Consider the following 19,206-nt stretch of genomic DNA (forward strand, 5'->3'; position numbering starts at 1 on the left):
AAGTTTTGGTGTCATTAGAAGTCGTGTATTTTTTCTTTTCACAAGTCGATATACACAGTCGGGAAAGAGGTTTATGGAAGTAAATAAAATGGAAACCATTTTTATTTTAAAACGTTCATGCCATTGAAGGAAAATTTGAGGAGATCATTTTCAAAGCTCAGTTTCCATTTACCGTGGGTGACTTTTGCTTTTATAACACCCAATTTATTTTCTTCAAGGGGTGCACAGCATGTGAGTCGCCACTTACTTTAATGGTAGAAACTGAATTAAAAAACAAAACAAAAGAAAACAAAGCGACCAGTGCGTAGAAGCACATGCATATACTCCCTAAGTGAGCATTAGTTCTACCCTTGGCAGGAAATGCAGCACAAGATCAAGTGTTCTGTTCCTGCAGATTTCTAGTTTAAGTTAATTTGAGCTCAGGGAATCCAGTGTAATTAAGTTCTGGGATTAATATGTGGAAATGTATTTGGTTTTGTATCCTTCCCTCTTAAGCATGAGAGTGAAATAACAGAAGAGACTAGCACAAATAAAAAAGGGGGAAAAAATCAAAGCAATCCCAAACTCCCTGATGCAATTATTTCCTATTCACATTTTTTTTTTTTTTTTTTTTCTGGACGATGACATTAATGACTTTGAGAGAGAGAGGGATGAATCGGGGCTCCGTTTGGCACCAGTGGAGGGAATCAGATAGGTAAAAAATATTGCTCCGCCTCAGCCTACTGTGCAGTTGTTTGAGATTTTCAAAAATGAACTCAAATGATTACTTTGTTTAATTGCTTTCTTTTAATATTTGTCATTCGAGGGAGATTTAGACAATACTCAGATCAAAATCCTCACGCCCAGCTGAGATGCTACAAAAAGGAATTTCAGGCTATGCTGTGCGCCGCATAAAGTACTGATAAAGATCTTCATACCAATTATGCTCTTCTGTCATCTCAGATGCTCCTCTTGAGATCCCCCAAAGTCAAAAATTCATCTTTGCGTGTACTTCCCGTTTGACTTTCAGAAACTCCACTCTCGGATCATGGATCTGTCTGCAGCAGATTTGCTCCTGGAGCCAGAGAGAAGCAAGGCTTTCCTACTTTCCAGGAATACAGACTCCCCCTCTAATGTAAGCCTAATGGGAAACATTAAATGTACTTTTTTTCCCCTACCCATATAACTCATCCAAGTGTTGCAGCACAACTATACCCCCGTCTCCCATCAAGAAATCATTCCAAGATATTAAAATACAGATCTAAAATCCAAATCCGTGACCCCTCCTGTGCTCTCAGCAGGAAAAGCCAGCAGTATCACTTGGCACTAAGAGGGATATATCCTTGTCATATTACCAGAAAACCATCGATTGAGACTCGTCTTCAGTAAAAATGACTCCACAGGACACTCTGGAACATTAATCATCTTATATATTATGCATTAAGGCCCGAAAATGAGTTTGCTCCATTTCCTTTGCCCTTTTACCCCTCTGAGGATGCCACCTGATAAACCCTAATGCGTGCCATCAGAGCAGAAAAAGAAAATGAAATAATAATGGCTGAAAAGCGAATTATGAATCATCTTGTAATCAGGATGAGCAAAACCTCTACATATCCTTAAATAAGCCGTGTTAAGTGACACGCACACGAATGTGAGATTAGAGAATTGAAAACTGTGCCATGGATGTATCAGATTCCTCATCTTAAACTCCACTGTCATTGTCAGATTGTCTTCAGGGAAATGCTAATTGGACAAACATCTGCCGCGGTGTGGTGACTGCACACGAAAGATGATTGATATCGGTATTTCTTTAAGTTTGAAAAGTGCAGTACATCGACAATTTAGTCGACTTTTCTGTGATATTTGATTGGGTGTCTCAAGGTTTTCTTCAATACCTTTCATCACAAAATCAACAGCATGATGGCAATTAGATATGCAGCAGTACCCAACACATAAACACTTTTGATGTCTAGTCGGACTAAAGGAAAGCTTATGTAACTCACAAACATTGTTAAGCGGCCATGTAAGTGACTCCATCTTAATGCTATGTCGCCTCTTTTCTGTGTCATAGGAGGTTCAGTTGAATGGAAAGGCAGGTCTCCCTGTGGCCAAATGTCTGAGCCAGCTGAGCCTGACAGCGCCAGCCCCCGTGTACCCACGCAGCAGCTGTAGCAGCAGTGAGCTGTCGCTGTCGAGCGCGTGCAGTGAATTCTCCAGCGGCTCGTACACCTGGAATGATGGACGCTCCTGTGGGAAAATGGTAAACCACCTCGCTCATCAGGCTCATTAGGGGTGCTTTAGTCTTTATTTCGAGACCTTAATTAATCCCACAACCTTCATGCATGAGTTTGCTGATTATGTTTCCAATTGGAGTTTAAAGCTTCTGAGAAAATGTGAGATTTCATATTTAAAGACAGTCCTGCACCATCCTAATTCCAAGCATTTAAAATATGTGGTGGAATAAAAATAGCTTGCACGCAAAAGCCAACATTATGATTTGCTTTTCTCAGTTCTATTGCTTTACGTACTAAAGAATATGTGTTCTTACTACACAGAGACTGACTCTGCCTCCTTTCTCTTTCCCATTTAGTCATCTCTGACGTGGGAGAAGAGGCTGAGTTTGGGTTCGTCAGCCCCTAGTAATATCTGTGCTGCTCAGGAGGAGCACCTCCCCACAAGACGTAAGGAGAGCCACATACTGGAAGGACTGAGAAAGCTCCAAAGGAGGAAACACAGGAGCTCCTCCTGTTCCTCCAAGGTCTCCAAGTCAGGCTACAAAGACTGCATGAACTCCAATGAGGGCATCTACTCACTGGGCATCAAGAGTAGCAGTAAAGGGGTGTCTAGGCCTACCCATGTGGGGAGAACTGCTCAGGGAAAGAAGTTCGCTTATGATTCTGATGATGCAGATGATGAACTAGCACATTCTAGTTGTAGAGATAACATCCCCACCAAGGACAACTGGTTTCACTGTAAGAAGCTCTCACACAGCATCTCAGACAGTTTATGTAGCTGGGAGGGAACGCAAGACAGCGGAGGTGACACTATCTCAAGTCCTGTGGCTACTAAACACCCTTCTGGGTATGACTCAAAGGAGCAACCTGAAAGACTCATGAGTTTTATTAACAGCCTTCTCCCTGAACGAGGGCGGATATCAGCTTTTACGAGACCATCGAAGCTGCACCTCACCCCTACTGAACCAGAAGTTCCCCGTCTGTCTGATGCGGATGATCTGGAGGAGTTAAAGTCTGAGTCAAGTGACATCCGAATGTCCTTTAGCCAGCCACCAGAGCAAGCCGAGAGGGACTCGAAGAGGTTGTCAAGAGATGCTGCCAAGCTGATTACACAGCAGTGCTTGCGGAGAGACCAGGTTCGTACCCAGTCTGCAGATGGAAGACCCAGGCCTTTCAGCCTGATTAAGGAGCCCAAAGTGGCCAAATGCACCCAATCTGAGGAGAGCGTGTTGGCAATATTTGATGCAGAAGGAGAGCCTATTGAACTTTGTGCAGAGAAACTTGCAGCAGCTGCTGGGACTCAAAAAGACATTCAGGGTAGCAAAGTAGTTCCTGACTACACAGAACTGGTGCCCCAAGAGAGGCCAACAAAGCAGAAACCCTCAAAATCAAGAAACTACAGTGTTCTTGAGTCTCCAGAGAAGCCGTCTGAATATCAGATCAGGACCCACAAGCCAAGGGAGCAAAGCAGTAGCAGGGAGGGAAGTGCAGAGAGGCTATCAATGCAGCTGACTCCACAACGGAAACTTATCAAACCACCAAGCAACCGAGCTAGTAAAGGCCTTTCCATCCCTCCCATGAATGATGCTGCTGGTTCCAAGTACAGTAGTTCAAAGATACCTGGTAGTAATAAACCTTCAGGATCCCCACTGAGATTATCTAAGGGCTCTGCCACTGAACCAAGTAACAGCGGGAACTCAGGACCCCCTGGGCAGGAGAAGTCCCCCTCCTCTCCGACAGTTAAAATGTCCAGATTCATCAAGACACCAGGAACCTGTATTCAAAGCCCAAAAGCGGTGAACTCAAAGCTCCCCAGCAGGGCCGAATGGAATAAGGGCGCCTCATCGAGTTCCCCTCACCTCTCAAGGAGACACCTGGAGTATGCTGACAACGGCGAACAGCCAACCAGAGACAAACACTGTGAAAACAGCAAAAATAAACTCAGGTCCCCCTCTCCTCCCCCTCCCCCGGGCCGCACCACCTCTTTACTGATCAGACCAAATTACGAGGGGCCGCCAACCACTGTGAGGGGTCCACCCCCAAGTTACCACACCTCACTTTTACCAAATATGCAATCAACGCTACCCATCAAGGATAAAGACTGTTTAGACTTGGATGCAGGCTACGGGACTGCACTTGCACCTCAGAAACTGGTTGACAAAACCAGTCAGCACCTTCAAAAGTCCCCTGCCATGACTAAGACACCTGCTAAAGGCGATTCCAAGCGGATGACCACGAAAGACTACCTCCCTTCTGCAAACTCAGGGTGTGCTCGAGAACCTGAAACCGCACCTAAAACCTCGAAGAATGTCCCTCCTCCCTACAGTGCCCTCAGAGGGTCCTCATTTCAGAACTCACCTGCAAGCAAAAAAGGATCTAATAAAAATGTCCATCAGTCAGTGCAGAAGACCTCTATTAGTTTACCTGTTTCACTTCAGGACACACCTCAAGGTCAGGCAGAGCCACAAACTGGCAAAGCTTTAGACAGCTCTATTATTATGTCCCCTAACCTAGCAGAAAAAGCCTCAAAGACTCGCATCCCAATGGGCTTTAAGGCATTTTTAAAGTCTCCTCCTAGCCATAAAAATAGTCCCTCTATACCAGGCAAACAAGAGAAAGATCATATCAACTCAGTCTCCAAGGAGACTGTGACTTCAAATGCTTCTGCCCAGTGTGACAACTTGCAGACAGAGTACAATATTGATTCGCCATCCAAGATGTCTGTTACAGAGGGGAAAGGTGAAGTCCAGTGTAGGTTACTGGAAGAAGAATTACAAGCTCTTATCGTGCCAGAGGAAGGGGGTGTTTGTGATAATGGGAAAAGGAGTAGTCAGCTTTTTGGCAGATCCATATCTATTGCTGCCAAACCTCATTTAAAGCCAGCGTTAGGGATGAACGGGGCAAAAGCTCGTAGCCAGAGTTTCAGCACCAACTACATTGAAAAACCAAGCATCAATTCCTTAGATGGGCCGGGAAAAATCAGAACTCAGATCATTACCAACTCAGGGGAAAGGGGGAACTCTCTGTCGAGACAGAGTTCCTTAGAAGCGACCTGTGCTGGGTTAGCAGAGAGCCCTGTTCATTCTCCAAGGACAAGACTTAGCCACTATGGAGGGATGACAGGGTCAAATAGTCACGGCATCCTCCCTGACAGAGCTTTCAAATCGGGTTCTAAAGTTGAGGGGTCACAGGGCACAGGGAAGGGGGAGGCAGTCATGTCACCTTCTCACAAAGTGGTCCGTAGTTTACCCATCAGTGATCGGACTGGTTTAAACATCCGTAAGCCATCGAAGGTTGCCTCTCATCCACAGTTTCATCCTCCGTCCTCTTGTGTCTACGGCTTGGAAAATCCAGTTAGAGAGACAGAAGACAAAGCAGCATTCCCTAATGAGGCAGACTTCAGCAGGGAAGTCAAAACCCAGACGGACTCCCCAAACAAACACCCAGATATGGAGGAGAAAAAAATCAGCCCAACAGTCACCACTATTGAAGAGAAAGTCATGATGGGAATTGAGGAGAACGTGCAGAAATGTCAAGAACAGGAGAAAGTCGCTGCCACCGAGGCCAAACAGAAGACGGGTCCCTCTCTGGCAAACTGGTTCGGCCTCCGTAAGAGCAAACTTCCAGCTCTGAGTATTAAAAAAGCCGACTCTCCCAAGGGAAAAGAGGAGAAGAAAGAGCTGAAGATCGGAGGCAAACAGATGAAGTCTGACAAGAAGAAGGATAAGAAGAAAAATGATAATCAGCAGAAAGAAAGCCAGGAGGTGCAGGGTCTGTCTGAGATGAACAACAAGCTTAGCTCCATTATGGACCACTGCAACAATCAGATGGGTCAGATTGCCAGTCAGATCCAGTGCACGACGGCCTTTATTGGAAAAGACCAGTTCGTGAAAGAGCTTCTTGGCAGGTGAGTTAGCAACACCTTTGTCATTAAGAAAATCAAGTATTATTATCCTAATTGATCGGATGCTGTGCTGATTATTTCCTGTCACCGAGCTTTCTCAGAGATGCCTTTCTACCAAGTGAATCAACGATTCAGAAGCAAAGTAGTAGCTCTATTACATTAAACATGAGCAATCCCTACATTAAGCTTGTGTGTTCAGAGAAACACAAACAGCAGCTGTCTGTTTGAGGTGTGACTCTTCACTAGTGAGCATAAACAGTTTGGGGATCAGACACATAGTCAGCAACACTCAGGATTATTGTGTGTTTAAGCCACAGTCATCTACTCTCTTTGCTCATTTTCCTCTTCAAAAACCCAGCTGACAGATTTCAAACACTTGTGAAGTACCACTTCATGCAGGTTGTTAACCGTGCGATGACATTTCCATGTGTGTATGTGTGCGTGCACACATGTGTTTACCTGCGCGTTCATGAAGCGAAAGAGTGGGTCAACGCAATTTATCAGGAGTCTCGCTTTCTACCTGGTGAGTTGATAAAGGAAGTACTCGGCACACAGACATGAAAAACAGATCAAATCTTATTTCCTGACAGGACCGCTGTGAAGGGCAACTCCGTGGCCACATCGCCGCCTGGGATCGCCACGCCCAAAAAACACAGCGAAACGAAGGGAGATATGGAGATCTGTTCAGATACTGCTGTAAGTAGACAAACATGCACTGCGGACTTTGTTACAGTTTTTGGGGCAAGCTTGTTTGCAGTGCACGCATACGTGCAAAATTCCCATAGGTTTTCACACTTGTACAGTATGAACATGTTCACAAACAGATCCACAACACCTCTGCCTCTTCACCATCACATCCCCTGAAGGCTCAATATTGATTCGCATTGTGTTCTGACTCAGCCTACAATTCATCGCCTACTTTTTTTATTATCAAACCCAATCCTGTGTTGTTGTTGTCTCCACAAAGCTGAAGGTTTTTAAGCTATATCTCACATAGAGGCAGCCATCAGGCTGTGGATGTAGTACAGACTTAAATTAGGCTCCTATCAGCTGTTTGATTTTGTAAATCATATCAGTGCACTTTGTAAGCAAAATGCTAAAATCTTGACCTTGTGGGTTTATTCTTTATTACCTGTCAGTCAAAATGCCAAAATATGACGGAGAGCCTGAGAGCTTGAGAGCGACTGAAAGAAGGGAGACAGCAATAATAAAAGAAACTGAAAGGAGCAGTCTGAACAGGGGGAAAGAATGACAGTCTCACCGCATAATGTAGGAAATTTAATCCAGATGATGTGAAATTTTGATAACATGGAGGAGCCCCTTATCGCAGACACTCAATTTGACAAAAGAGCTATTTAATACCATCCTCCAAGCTTTCCGTCTATCTTCTCCCCACAGAAATACAACAAAAGAGCCACACTTTATGACCTACAAGCTCCTTTTACACCACCCCCAAAACCACATTTTTAAAATAACCTAATTAAAGTATGGCAGAAAGTCTGTGACAATTACCTTACTTCTTTCTGAACAAAACTTTCAACACATTTCACAAAGCCAGAAGCTTGTCCAGTCCTCTGGAAAATCATATAGTACGTGAATCGGTTTAACCGATCCTTTTCATCCACAATTTTCTTTTGCACATTACCTAAAAGAAAGCCTTTTAAATTGATGAATGTTAACAGCTTATACTAACAAAGCTGCATCTATACGGTCTAATATATCCAGAAGGTATCCTGGGGTATGTGGACAGCTTAGCTCAACTCATCTAAAAGAAAAAAATAATTAATTGATAAGCAATAGAAATGTAACTATAAACATGTATAGGGATTTGGATTGCGTAAGTAATAAAAAATTAAGAAAAGGCATGTCAAAATACCTGGATAAATGTTGGCATAAGCAAGAGAAATTTTTTTGCAGGAAAGTCACAGTAGCTCGCTAAAATTAGGGTTAAAAAGGGAGAAATTATGACCTAACAGCGTACCTATCAAATAAAAATTTAGATGAAGAAATGAAAGAGCAATAAAACTTGCACCATCTAGCTAAAACTAGCTTAAACCATTACACAATCTAGCTAGAAATATGAATCATTTTAAATTATTAGCAAATTATTAGCAAAATAAGAATAGATGAACAAACTGTCAGTCATCTAATAGTTGGGATATTTCACTAGTGCTGCAGTTATACTAGTCATACTATACTAAAATTATTCAAAGCACGGGCTTTCACTGTTATTTCAAAGTTGGGGACCACTCCCAGTAAATGTATGCCAATCTGTCTGAGAGTGATTGCAGGCAATCTGAGCTAGACTAGGATTGTTTGGAGAGCGGTTGCTGCAACATCTTGCAATCAGTTGACCAATGTGAAAAAATTCAGGGCAGTTACTGAGCAACCACTGATTTTCTCTGTTCAAGCAAGAAGGTTTCTGTCCTATTTGTACTGTGGTGTGACTGAATTTAATTGCTATGATTGGTTACTAAGCTGAAAGTGTTTCCAGTTTAAAATAATTTTCAAATAAACGTGTTTGAACTTGAAAAGTGGGGATGGTGAGGTGTTCTCAGGTCTATCTGACAAACCTTTAAGGGTGTGTCAGAAAAAAGGTTTAAAATCTCTGCTTTACGTCATAACTTTGTCACTAACATGGAGTTTGTTCATTTTCTAGACCCTCATAATGACAGAGAAGATCAACCTAAAGGCTGAAAATGTAGAGGGACACATCCCAGACGCAGCTTGTCAAGACCACATGTTAGGTGAGTCTATGAGTTACTTTTCAGCTTTCACTAAAGGCAGTTTAAAAGAACAATATCTTTCCTCTTCTCTGATTTGAGTTGTTACTTTGCCTAAACTTCACGTCTTCTCTTCTCTGGGTTTCATACTCTATCTGCAAGTGTTTATCTCACTGAGTACAGGTTTTCATTTGGCTTAAACCTGTCAAAAATCAACCGGTGCAACAAAGCATTAACACATTTTTACAGTTGCAATTTCCTGATGTGACTGACAACTCAATTCCGTCGCCAACTGATTCCCCTCACTGCCAGACTCACCATTACTGTGGGGAAATAGCAGCGGTTGCAAACGGCACGTTGACAGTCTGTTCAGGTGATTGACGTGCAGCCGGGTGATGTTTCACAATGCCTGAGCAGCTAAAGAAGTGAAAAAATAAATGCATCAAACAATTGTGAGATGAGATGATGACTGTTATTACTGCAGAGCGACAAACTTACATTGTAGATTGTAGCTCGGTGAGGGGAAGGAGGGGGTGTAGGTGCTGTTTACTGGATGTGGAGTGCACCGTGTTCATTACTCGGCTGTCACTCACCGGGTTATTGACAAATTGTTTCACAGATTCATCTCAAAGTACATAATGGCATGCTTCTTGAAATGTAGCTCTATTGCAGGTGTGAATTTAGATTTGCTGATAGCAGGGTAGCGATTTTGTTTTTTCTCTTAGTTTTATTAAAATAAATTAGATGGGTTATAACCCCAGCCAGTTTGTTTCGGAGGGAAAAGAGGGGTGTGCAGATAAGTCAGAATCATTATTTTATTTGTTCCTTCATTGCCTGATTTTATCTACTGTTCTGATTTTATCTGTTTTGATTTTATATACTGTTTTGTTTGTTTGTTTGTTTGTTTGTTAAGTGGGTTTAGAGCTCTGGGTAGCTCCCCAACTGGGTCTAGACTGGGTCTAGAGAGTATTTTAAATTCAGGGAATTTAAAATAGAAAGTAGCTCGTCCACAGAAGGACTGGTAGCTCCCCTTACGATAAGGGTTCAGATCGCGCGAACAGGTGTGAAATGTGTGTGTTTAATTAGTTTGTTTGTTTGCTTGTTTTAATCAATTTTAAATCATGCTTTTTATTTGTTTTTGTTTCTAATGTCTCTGTAAAGCACTTTGAATCACCTTGTTGTTGAATTGGGCTATACAAATAAATTTGCCTTGCCTTGCCTTGCCTTGCCAAAACTTGGGAGAACACTAAAACTGTAAATAAAATAGCTTATTCTGATGGCAAATGGTTAGGATGGCTGTACTATCAAACCATTTCGTGCTTTATATGTGCTATAACTGTAAGAGAGAAGAAATCGAAAATAATAAAAGATGTAAGTGAAGTAAAGGTAAGAACAGTATCGCAAATAAAACTTCAAATAAAATAAATAGTATATTCTAAAATCTCAGAAACGCTACAGGGAGCTGAAAACCACTAAAAATGTGTCCTTCTTAGAAGCCGAGTTGGAGCTGCCACTTAGAGCAGCTGTCTGAGGATGCAAAAGACCCGAGGGCCAACCTGTACATGCATGTTAAAAATAGAATTGCAGGACAGCGTGTACTGCATGTAAAAGAGGTCATTTAAGGTGATGAAATTCCTGACTCTGTGATTCCTTTTAGACAGGGAAAAGCCCTATGGGTACTTTTTTCAAGCATGTAACTTTAGAATTTTTGTGTCATTTTCAGCTGTGATAGGTAGGAGTTTTCAGAGAATGAAAACCTCCAAAAACCAACTAGCCACCAGACACAGCTGGTGAACATACACTGACCGGACACTTTATTAGCTACCCACTGCTAGTAAAAGTATTGGACCCTCTTCTTCAAAACTGTTTCAATTTTTCATGGCACAGATTCAACGAGGTGCAACATTCCTCAGACTTTTCTGCCCATATTGACACGATAGCGTCACATAGTTTCTGCAGATTTGTCAGCTTGCACATCCATGTGAATGGGCTTTTAGTTGCTTAAGCTCTGGCGACTGTGGTAATCTTTTGAGTACAGTGAACTTTTTGTCATGTTCAAGAAACCAGTTTTATTTGAGTTTTGCAACAAGGCACCAACGACAACTATGCCATGTTTAAAGACACACCTTACTTTACCATTGTGATGCTCCTGAAAGGATAAGAATCTTTGATTGCTGCTGCTAGCACAGACAGCTTAAATAAACAAGCCACAATGTACCGGCTGTACACTGAACAAAATGTTTTTGTTACATTATTACAGTGTGCACACCCCAGTGGCCTAATGGATAAGGCACTAGTTTCCTATGCTAGGGATTTTGGGATTGTGGGTTAAAGTCTCATCTGGGGTGAGTTCCAGCAGTGGACTTTTATGAAAGTTGGCTCGCCAACGACTGCTCAGAGTCGTGGTTTTGTAAATTCTAGTATTAGGTTAGACCCCCTTTTGCCTTCTGATCAGTCTTAATTCTTCATGGCATAGATTCAACAAGTTGAGATTATCTGAGTTTTGTGAGACAGTGTGTTATCCTACAGTCATCAGAAGATAGGTGCACTGTGGTTTTAAAAGGATGGACACGTTCAAGCTCAGTTGGTACTTAGAGCCCAAAGTTTTCCATTTTGTTTACACCAAATTCTGAATGGCGTGGCAGAAATCGAGACTGATCAGACAACAAAACATCCAATAATCTGTTGTCTTGTTTTGGTGAGCCTGTGTGAATTGTAGTCCCAGTTTCCTGCTCTTAGCTGACAGGAGCAGCACCCACCGTTAGGGATGGGTATCGAAAACCGGTTCTTGTTGAGAACCGGTTCCCACTGTTTCAATTCCTTGGAATTCTTTGCCATTTTTGCAAACGATTCCCTTATCGATTCCAGTCGCCCTGAATGACATCACCACGTTGCGGAGCGTCATTTACCTGGCAGGAAACATGGCGGCTCAAACGCTCAAAAGTTTGGTTATACTTTACGAGAACGGATTACAACAGGGCAACTTGCAATACTTGCAAAGTAGATATTTCATTTAAGGGAGGAAACATTTGCTCACAAAACACACGATGACCTTAAATGAATGTCGTGTTTTTAATTCCGCTCCGGACTCGTGAATCTCAACCCAGCAGCAGCGGTAACGTTTCCACGTCCTCTCCCGTTAATGCGGCAGGTAAATAATCAACTAACAGTGCATATTATGTTAGTGCGATCTGCCTTATTACAAAACCTGCCATTACTGTGCATTTAGGTGACCATGATGAGAGAGACAGACAGAGTCTGGCTCAGATGCTGGCAGCTCTCGCTGCAGTCTACCGGTAGCGTCTCCTTTCAGGCCAGGATAGACGAATGTCACCGAGCAGTGACTAAGTTTGTGGTAAAAGGCTTGCACCCATGTACCACAGCAGATGCCCTGATCTTTGGTAAGTGAATGTGTTTAATTGTAGGCAGGGACATTACTGGATATTCTTGTGTAATTGCTACAGAATAATTTATGTTATACTTTGTTATTGCTACAGAAGAATATTTATTTTATTATTTTACATTTACAATTTTTTTCCTGGGGACCCTGTGACCCCCCATTGAAGAGCCATAGGCTGCATCTCTTAAGATCTCACTGTTGGGTTTGTAAGGCCATGTTACTCCTAAATTTCTATCTTGTTCAAAGAGAAGATATAAAACAAAGTTCTAAGCTAATCGACCTTAGTGTTCTCCTTTTTTTTAAAAAAAAGAATCGATAAGAGAATCGAATCGTTAAACAGAATCGAAAATGGAATCGTGAAAATCTTATCAATACCCAATCCCTACCCACCGTGGTCTTCTGCTGCTGTTGAGATGCTCTTCTGCATACCTTGGTCATAATGATTGGTTATTGTACTTCCTGTTGCTTTCCTATTAGCTGAATGTAGTCTGGCTATTCTCCTCTAACCTCTGGCATCAACATGCTGTTTTTACCCAGAGAACTACCAAACACTGGATATTTTCTAATTTTTCAGACCATTCCCTGTAAACTCTAGAAACATCTATGTTTTTGAAATACTCAGACCAACAACCATGCCACATTCAAAGTCACTTAACTCGACTTTCTTCCTTATTCTGATGCTCAGTTTGAACTTTAGCAGGTCGTCTTGATCATGTCTACATATCTAAATGCACTGAGTTGTTGCGTTACTTATTAGATTAGATATTTGCATTAATTAGCAATTGAACAGGTGTACCTAACAAAGTGGCCAGGGACTGTAGTTAAGAACTTAGGTGCTAAAGAGTCAGAAAGTTCCTCCAGGAGTTGGTGGAGATCAAAACGGAGCAAAAACAAAACTGAATATTCAAAGGTTTACTAACAATAGCAATAAAGTCTTAGTCTCCAAACGTAATATATTTTAACTAGATGGAAAAGCTGGCCATTGTTCTCTGGGGTTGCATCTTAATTAGTCCTGTTTGTATGCAAAACATGCATGCTGGTGACAGTGAAAAATCTATACATCTGCCAGTTCTCACAATTAAAATAAATGTGTTTGTTAAGGCTGAGTGCAGATGGAAATAATCTCCACAGATTGAGCTGCGAAGCTACTAATCAATCACAAAATACTTTTGGCTTGAGCCACTAATATTGGGTCTGAGCCATGTCACCAAAAATAAAAATGTTAATTGTCTCTGTATTCTGGTTAACAGGCTGCCTTCTTTACATTCTGCCAACTAAGCGCTTCCCGACAGCCTGAATTAAATATTTAATAAAGGTTCAGCTGTGGCTGCTCGTTGCTTTTCAGCACTGCTATAATGTCACGTCCCTCCAAAGTGCAGCATTCACAGGCTTTAATGCCAGGTAAACACATCAATCATAAAAATAGTTTACATCCAGCCAGTTTATGATGCAAGCAGCTCGAGTTATGAATGTGGGCTTGGAGGTTCACACTGGTCAGTTATTGTACTGTGCATTAGAAGAATTTCCCTCAAGGCAGGTATTTTTTTCCTCATAAAGGGACAATAAATAACGTTTTGACTGACCCGGAGCTCAAAATGACTCTAATACGTCTGCAGAGGTTTGATGGCACTGTTGATCAATACTAATAATTCAACTATTACTTCACCAGGTGCTGATGTGTGTGGTGTTCAAAACTTACTTTGTAGACTTTTGTTTTTAGAAAATGGCGCTGCCTTTTTAAAACATTTTTAACAAGCACGAAAGTACAAAATAACAGAAAAAGACTGTATTCTTCAGCCAAAGAGGAATAATTTCAACTGGATGTTTGCTCCAGCAACAAAAGAGATAGTACACTCTGTTGTATTAATCCAGCCTTACAATTTCTGTTGTGTTTTTCTTCCTCGAATAAACCCATTTCCACGCAGAGGAGGTATCAATAAGGCAACTCTCTCTGCTCAAACCCTGGAGGTTGTATACAGAAGTGATAGGGAGCTCATGAAAAACTAGATTATGTCCAGTCGTTGTTCCCTCTGGGTAGAATTACTGTGGACCTTGTTATAGTTTGGTTATAGAGGGCATTTTGAACTGCCAGGCTTGGCATTCAATTACACAGCCGTGTAATCTATGGCTCTCTCCGCCTTTCGCTCTCATATACAAGTAAACATCCATGTGCATACGGAGGCTATGACATGCACTGAGATCAGCATTTCTGTTTATTCCAGTACATGTAAGTGTCCTCGAGGGCCTGATAGCAGATACATTTGCAACTAACAGGCCATCTGTGCAATGAACATGGTGTATCTGTACATCCAAACACTTATATAAGGACTCGTTTTCACAGTATGTTGCGAAATCTGCTGAAAGTTGGCGACATGCACCGATTTTTCTTCTCAAAAACTCGCTCAAATATTCTCCTACTTTGTGCATCTATTGGCAATGCTTTTAAATTTAGATAATGTACATTTAAGTAATGTACTTGGCATCCTTGCTAGAAAAACGTCCAAAGAGAAAATGGATAGATGGTATGAGCTTCACATCTAAGTGTAAATATTGTTTTCTGTTTTTCTTTCTAGCGGTAAACTAATTCTGAAGTATGCCCGATTAAGTACTTGCAAATTCTTTTTAAAGCTCACTGTGAAGCACAACAGCGTTGAAAGAAACCCTTTAAGCTTTAGTAACACTGAGAAGCAGAATCTGTAAATATCTACGCATTTCTGAGAGACTGAAGAAAAGAAAGCCTTCAGGTTCGCTTTAAGAGTTTTTAACAACCAATACTTGGAGATGCAGAACTGAAAAAGTCTTGAACTTCCACTGTTTTTTACTTCAGACAACTTTTTAGGAGGTTTACACTCCAGTATCTCCGATCATACTTCTCATCTTTCTTGTGTCCAAGGAACCAGACTTGAGCAATAGTTCTCCAGACTTTCTGAAGGTCTTTCAAAGTGTTTCTTTAGACATTGGCTTCTTTTTCACTCACTGTCAGTCCAGAACGTGTTCCCAACCATTTTAAAAGGAATGGCTTTGTCTGTTAAGCCACTTAACTCTGACCTATAAGTTATTCAAGCATAAAAAGACTCCTAACTCAATGGATGAACCAGTTTTGTTTTTGTATGTAACAGCCACCTTAGTGAAGAGCCTATTTTACTTTTTTAACTTTGTTATTAGCAGCCTGTCACAAAAACACTTTTTTTCCCCCAATTTCTTAAGTACAATCTATGAAAAATACCAAAGATAACTGTACTAGTATGGTATTTTTGCACCAGGTGATTCCCAAAGAGATATTAAGTAAAAACTTGGTCATACCAAATTCCGACTTTCAAGCTCGTTGGAATTCTACACATTTTGGTTTTGCTTTATATGCTGTATTTACATGTATGTTTACACATGCTTCATTAAATCACTATTTCCCATTTTCCTTGCAAAATAGAAAGAAGTGGGGGTGGCTCAAGGCTTTTCCCAGTGCTGTAAATTAATCTGAATCTTTTTGACCCAAGAATTACTTTGACGTACTTTTATCTCATTATGTAAAACTCTGGCAATGTTTAATATGAGCGTCCACCATTGGAACAGTATACACAGCTGAAAACAAGAAAAAGAATAACAGGTCCCTGGTAAGAAAGCTAATTAATCCTCAGTGGTTTTCAGTGTAACTCAGCAAAAAGTTGCAAACCACTAATAATTAGCCGATGTAACTGTTGGCCATTACCGTTCACAGTTACAAGGGCCTGTGCTGTGCTGAATGGCCATCCATCTGTTCCAGCCTGAGTCAAGGCTCTGCAAACTGTGGTTTCTAAACGACATCCATCTGTTCCTACTCGCTGTCACATCGCCTGATTACAACCCAGCGTGCACTCTGATGAATCCAAGGAGCATGTCCTCGGGTTGCAGCTCAATCGTGTATTTAGTTCAGAATTGCTGGCAGCAGGTGTTTCTTGTGTACTGTGTATATGAGAGCTGTGTGCCTCTCACCATAGTGATAACTACAAATGGGCACCAGAAAGGAGCTTCCAAAAAGTACTGTGTCAGTTTAAAATGTTTTGTTTTCTCTCTTTTTCCATTTACATTGTGTTTTGAACCTGCTACAGATTCCTTGTTTAAACACAACCCTTTCCGCTGCATGTAAATCCAGGTCCTCCTTTTCTTTTCCTGTGTCGTTGTCTCCTGCTTCTCCCAGACGTCACACTCCTCTCCCTGTCACTTTAGGCTTCGGCTGTCAGATGAGAACCCTGGACAGTGGCATCGGCACCTTCCCTCTCCCCGATTCTGTCACCCGGGCCAGCGGTCGCCACATCCCTAAATCTGAATCCAGCCCCGAGGGGGTGACCGGTGGCTCCTCTGAGCTCGATCGGGAGCCTCCCTCTTCTCACCCTGACCCCTCACAACCTGATGTGAAAGTGCCTTCCCTTTCAAAACCCCACCCGCATGTCTCTATGAGCATGGGTCACTCCCTGTCTGACCCCACTGTGACCTGCAGCAACAACAACGCCCAGGACACCCAGAGCCGCCTGCCCAAATTAGCATCCTCAGGTAAGACAGGAATATTAACTGTAAACAAATGCCTCACAACATAGCCTTCTTTTTCCTGTTTGTAGACCCTTTATAGTATTGACCGGTCATTTTAAGTGGAATGGCAACCCATTGAGTCGAGTCCCCTATGGCATCGCAGACAAGTTGTACTCATTGGTGTAGAGTGAATCAGATTGACTGCAACATGATGGGAGTTTCATAGATTAGAAGCAGTTACTTACAAACCTTTGCTGAGAGCGATTGCAGTCAGCCAGAGCTGGTCTCTGATCGTTTGGAGACAGGTTGCCTTCCAATAAGCAACCTGTTTAATTGTCTTGTGATTGAAACTGTTTCCTTAGGAGTTGAAGGCACTGCACGATCAACCTCTGGGGAACCAGTTGGTTGCTGCTAACTACTTGCATTCGGTCACCAAATGCAAAAGAAAAAAATCAATGCAAACACTGGGCACCCACCAATTTTTCCTAAATGGAATGAGGTTGTAGTCCTGAATGGAAATCTGTGGACGATTTTTTTGAAACAGCAGAGATGGCGATTGCCCAAAGAGGCCAACTGTTTGCTTTGAAACAGTCAAAGTGGAGAATACACCCAGCTACTCGTGTTGTTACACTGACATGAGTGCATCGGTATTGGATTAAACACCTAACCAAAATATCAGCCAAGTAAATATGGCTGGCTAGTTTGTGAATCTCTTGGATGAATATTTGATTCCTAGTCAATCTGCCTTTCAGGCCAAATGAACAAATCCACTACAATGACAGCAGTTTCATTTCTGAAGAGTTTCCTTCAATGTTACAAGTGATGGTTGATGAGTTTCTGCAGTATATCTACCTGCAGTAACCCTAGCTTGTGCATTCGCTTGTATAAGCATTACATTTACAACTTGCAGTGCTTCTTAAATCAAAGCAAAGGTGCCAGCCTCATTTATATCTTACAGATAATAGATGTCTGGCTTTATTAATCTAATATATCACTGATACTCATCAGTGCTTTGTACTGTTAGTTTTTTACAGCACTTTTTTTCTTTAAATTAACTTGAAGGTCATCAGAGCTGCCAGGATGTGGCACCACAATAGAAAGAACAGTGCTTTTCATTGTGCTTTTCAGGCTATTCATGTTTTCCATCGAGGTCACAGTGGAAATAAATTTAAATCCATGCCTGTAAACGTTACCATTATCATGTTTGATGGACAAAAAGCCTAGGCTCGAAAGCCTCAGACAGCTTATTTACCTTTCAGGAAGTTAAGTGAAGTATTGAATGTCACTGTACTTTATGTTAATGCATTTTCCTCCTGACTGCTCAAGGGCTCCCGAGGAGCAGACAAGAGGAAGCCGTTTGGTTTATTAAACTCTGATTAAAAGAAGAACCTTGTTTGTTCAGCTAATTCAGAGACTAATGCATCAACACTGACATCTGATACTCAGTTGAGATAGTAGAAAGCCATACACTCCCACTCCCCGAGGAAAACCAACAAATGCAATTAGATAGGCACGTCACCGCAGCCATAGATCATAAAGCACCTTCTGCCTCGGCGTCGGCCATGATGCACGGCAGAACTGCGGAGGGTAGCATGCAATCAGATGGCTAATTAAAGCTACAATAACATGCAGGGATGAGCGCTCACACCCGGAGATTTATGCTTACAAGACATTAGGCGGCATCTCGTTCACCCCAGTGCTGCGGTGTCACTGCAGAGGCAGGAATCTGAGGCAAAACTACAAACATAAAGTGGCTCCTGTTGAGTCTTCCCTGTGAAACAAGTTGATTATGAAAGCCTTAACAGTAAGCTGTGCGTCTTTATCACAGGTTTTACCTCTTTGTCCTTGCCTTCATCATTATAAAAAATTCAAAAAAAGCAAAGGATACCTGAACAGACAGAACGTCTGTCACATTGTTTGTTTCGTAATGGGTGAGAGGAAGAAGGGGAAAGGACTTTTATGATCTCCATGCAGATTTCTCAGATGGAGACAGAACACGAGCCAAAAGCAGCCCGTTATTGTAATGCAGCTGAAAGAGAGGTTTCTGAATGCGAGACAATTAAACTGGCGTCTGACAGCACTGGGTAGAGTGATAATAAGACGGCCCGACGTCATTTGGGGACGACAGCTGAAAGCTGTTCTGTTGGCTGCCAGGAGTTGTGGATGGAGCAGTCACAGGGTGGACGCTGTTAATGTTTCATTCAGATATGCGAATGGGAAATGGGTTTGTAGCCAGCTGGATAGGTTTCGACTGAATGGATGTACAAGATGTACTCATCCCGTGTTTCATCAGCCTGTCAGCTCAAGGAGAAATTACCACGAGAATTACAGTGGTCTTTCCCTGCTCCACTCCCACGTCTATCTGCCCTACGTCCAAATATGTTGCAGTTTGTAGTTTATAAGTAAAAGTCCTTTTCGATTGTCGCTCTGAAGTATTTGACTGTTCCTCAAATGACTGTCGTG

At 42.0% G+C, this 19,206-nt stretch overlaps 1 protein-coding gene across 7 annotated transcripts in view; it reads left to right on the forward strand.

Annotated features, from left to right (window-relative positions):
- The window catches only part of LOC146547267 (nck-associated protein 5-like), a 184,596-nt gene that overhangs the window by 150,169 nt on the left and 15,221 nt on the right, over positions 1 to 19,206 (forward strand). For 6 of the 7 annotated variants that reach the window (XM_085264291.1, XM_085264292.1, XM_085264293.1 and 3 more), the window contains 6 exons: positions 1,010 to 1,114; positions 2,051 to 2,239; positions 2,570 to 6,120; positions 6,708 to 6,813; positions 8,777 to 8,864; positions 16,444 to 16,767. In XM_085264291.1, coding sequence (XP_085120417.1) covers positions 1,010 to 1,114; positions 2,051 to 2,239; positions 2,570 to 6,120; positions 6,708 to 6,813; positions 8,777 to 8,864; positions 16,444 to 16,767 — 4,363 coding nt within the window. Of the gene's footprint in view, positions 1 to 1,009; positions 1,115 to 2,050; positions 2,240 to 2,569; positions 6,121 to 6,707; positions 6,814 to 8,776; positions 8,865 to 16,325; positions 16,768 to 19,206 lie in introns of those variants that run through there. The other variant, XM_085264297.1, reaches the window with a different exon arrangement.

The sequence above is a fragment of the Mchenga conophoros genome, linkage group LG23 (assembly GCF_057382185.1).
Source record: "Mchenga conophoros isolate Kocher_MC1m ecotype Shallow Benthic linkage group LG23, M_conophoros_male_GT1.1, whole genome shotgun sequence".
NCBI classification, from domain to species: domain Eukaryota; kingdom Metazoa; phylum Chordata; class Actinopteri; order Cichliformes; family Cichlidae; genus Mchenga; species Mchenga conophoros.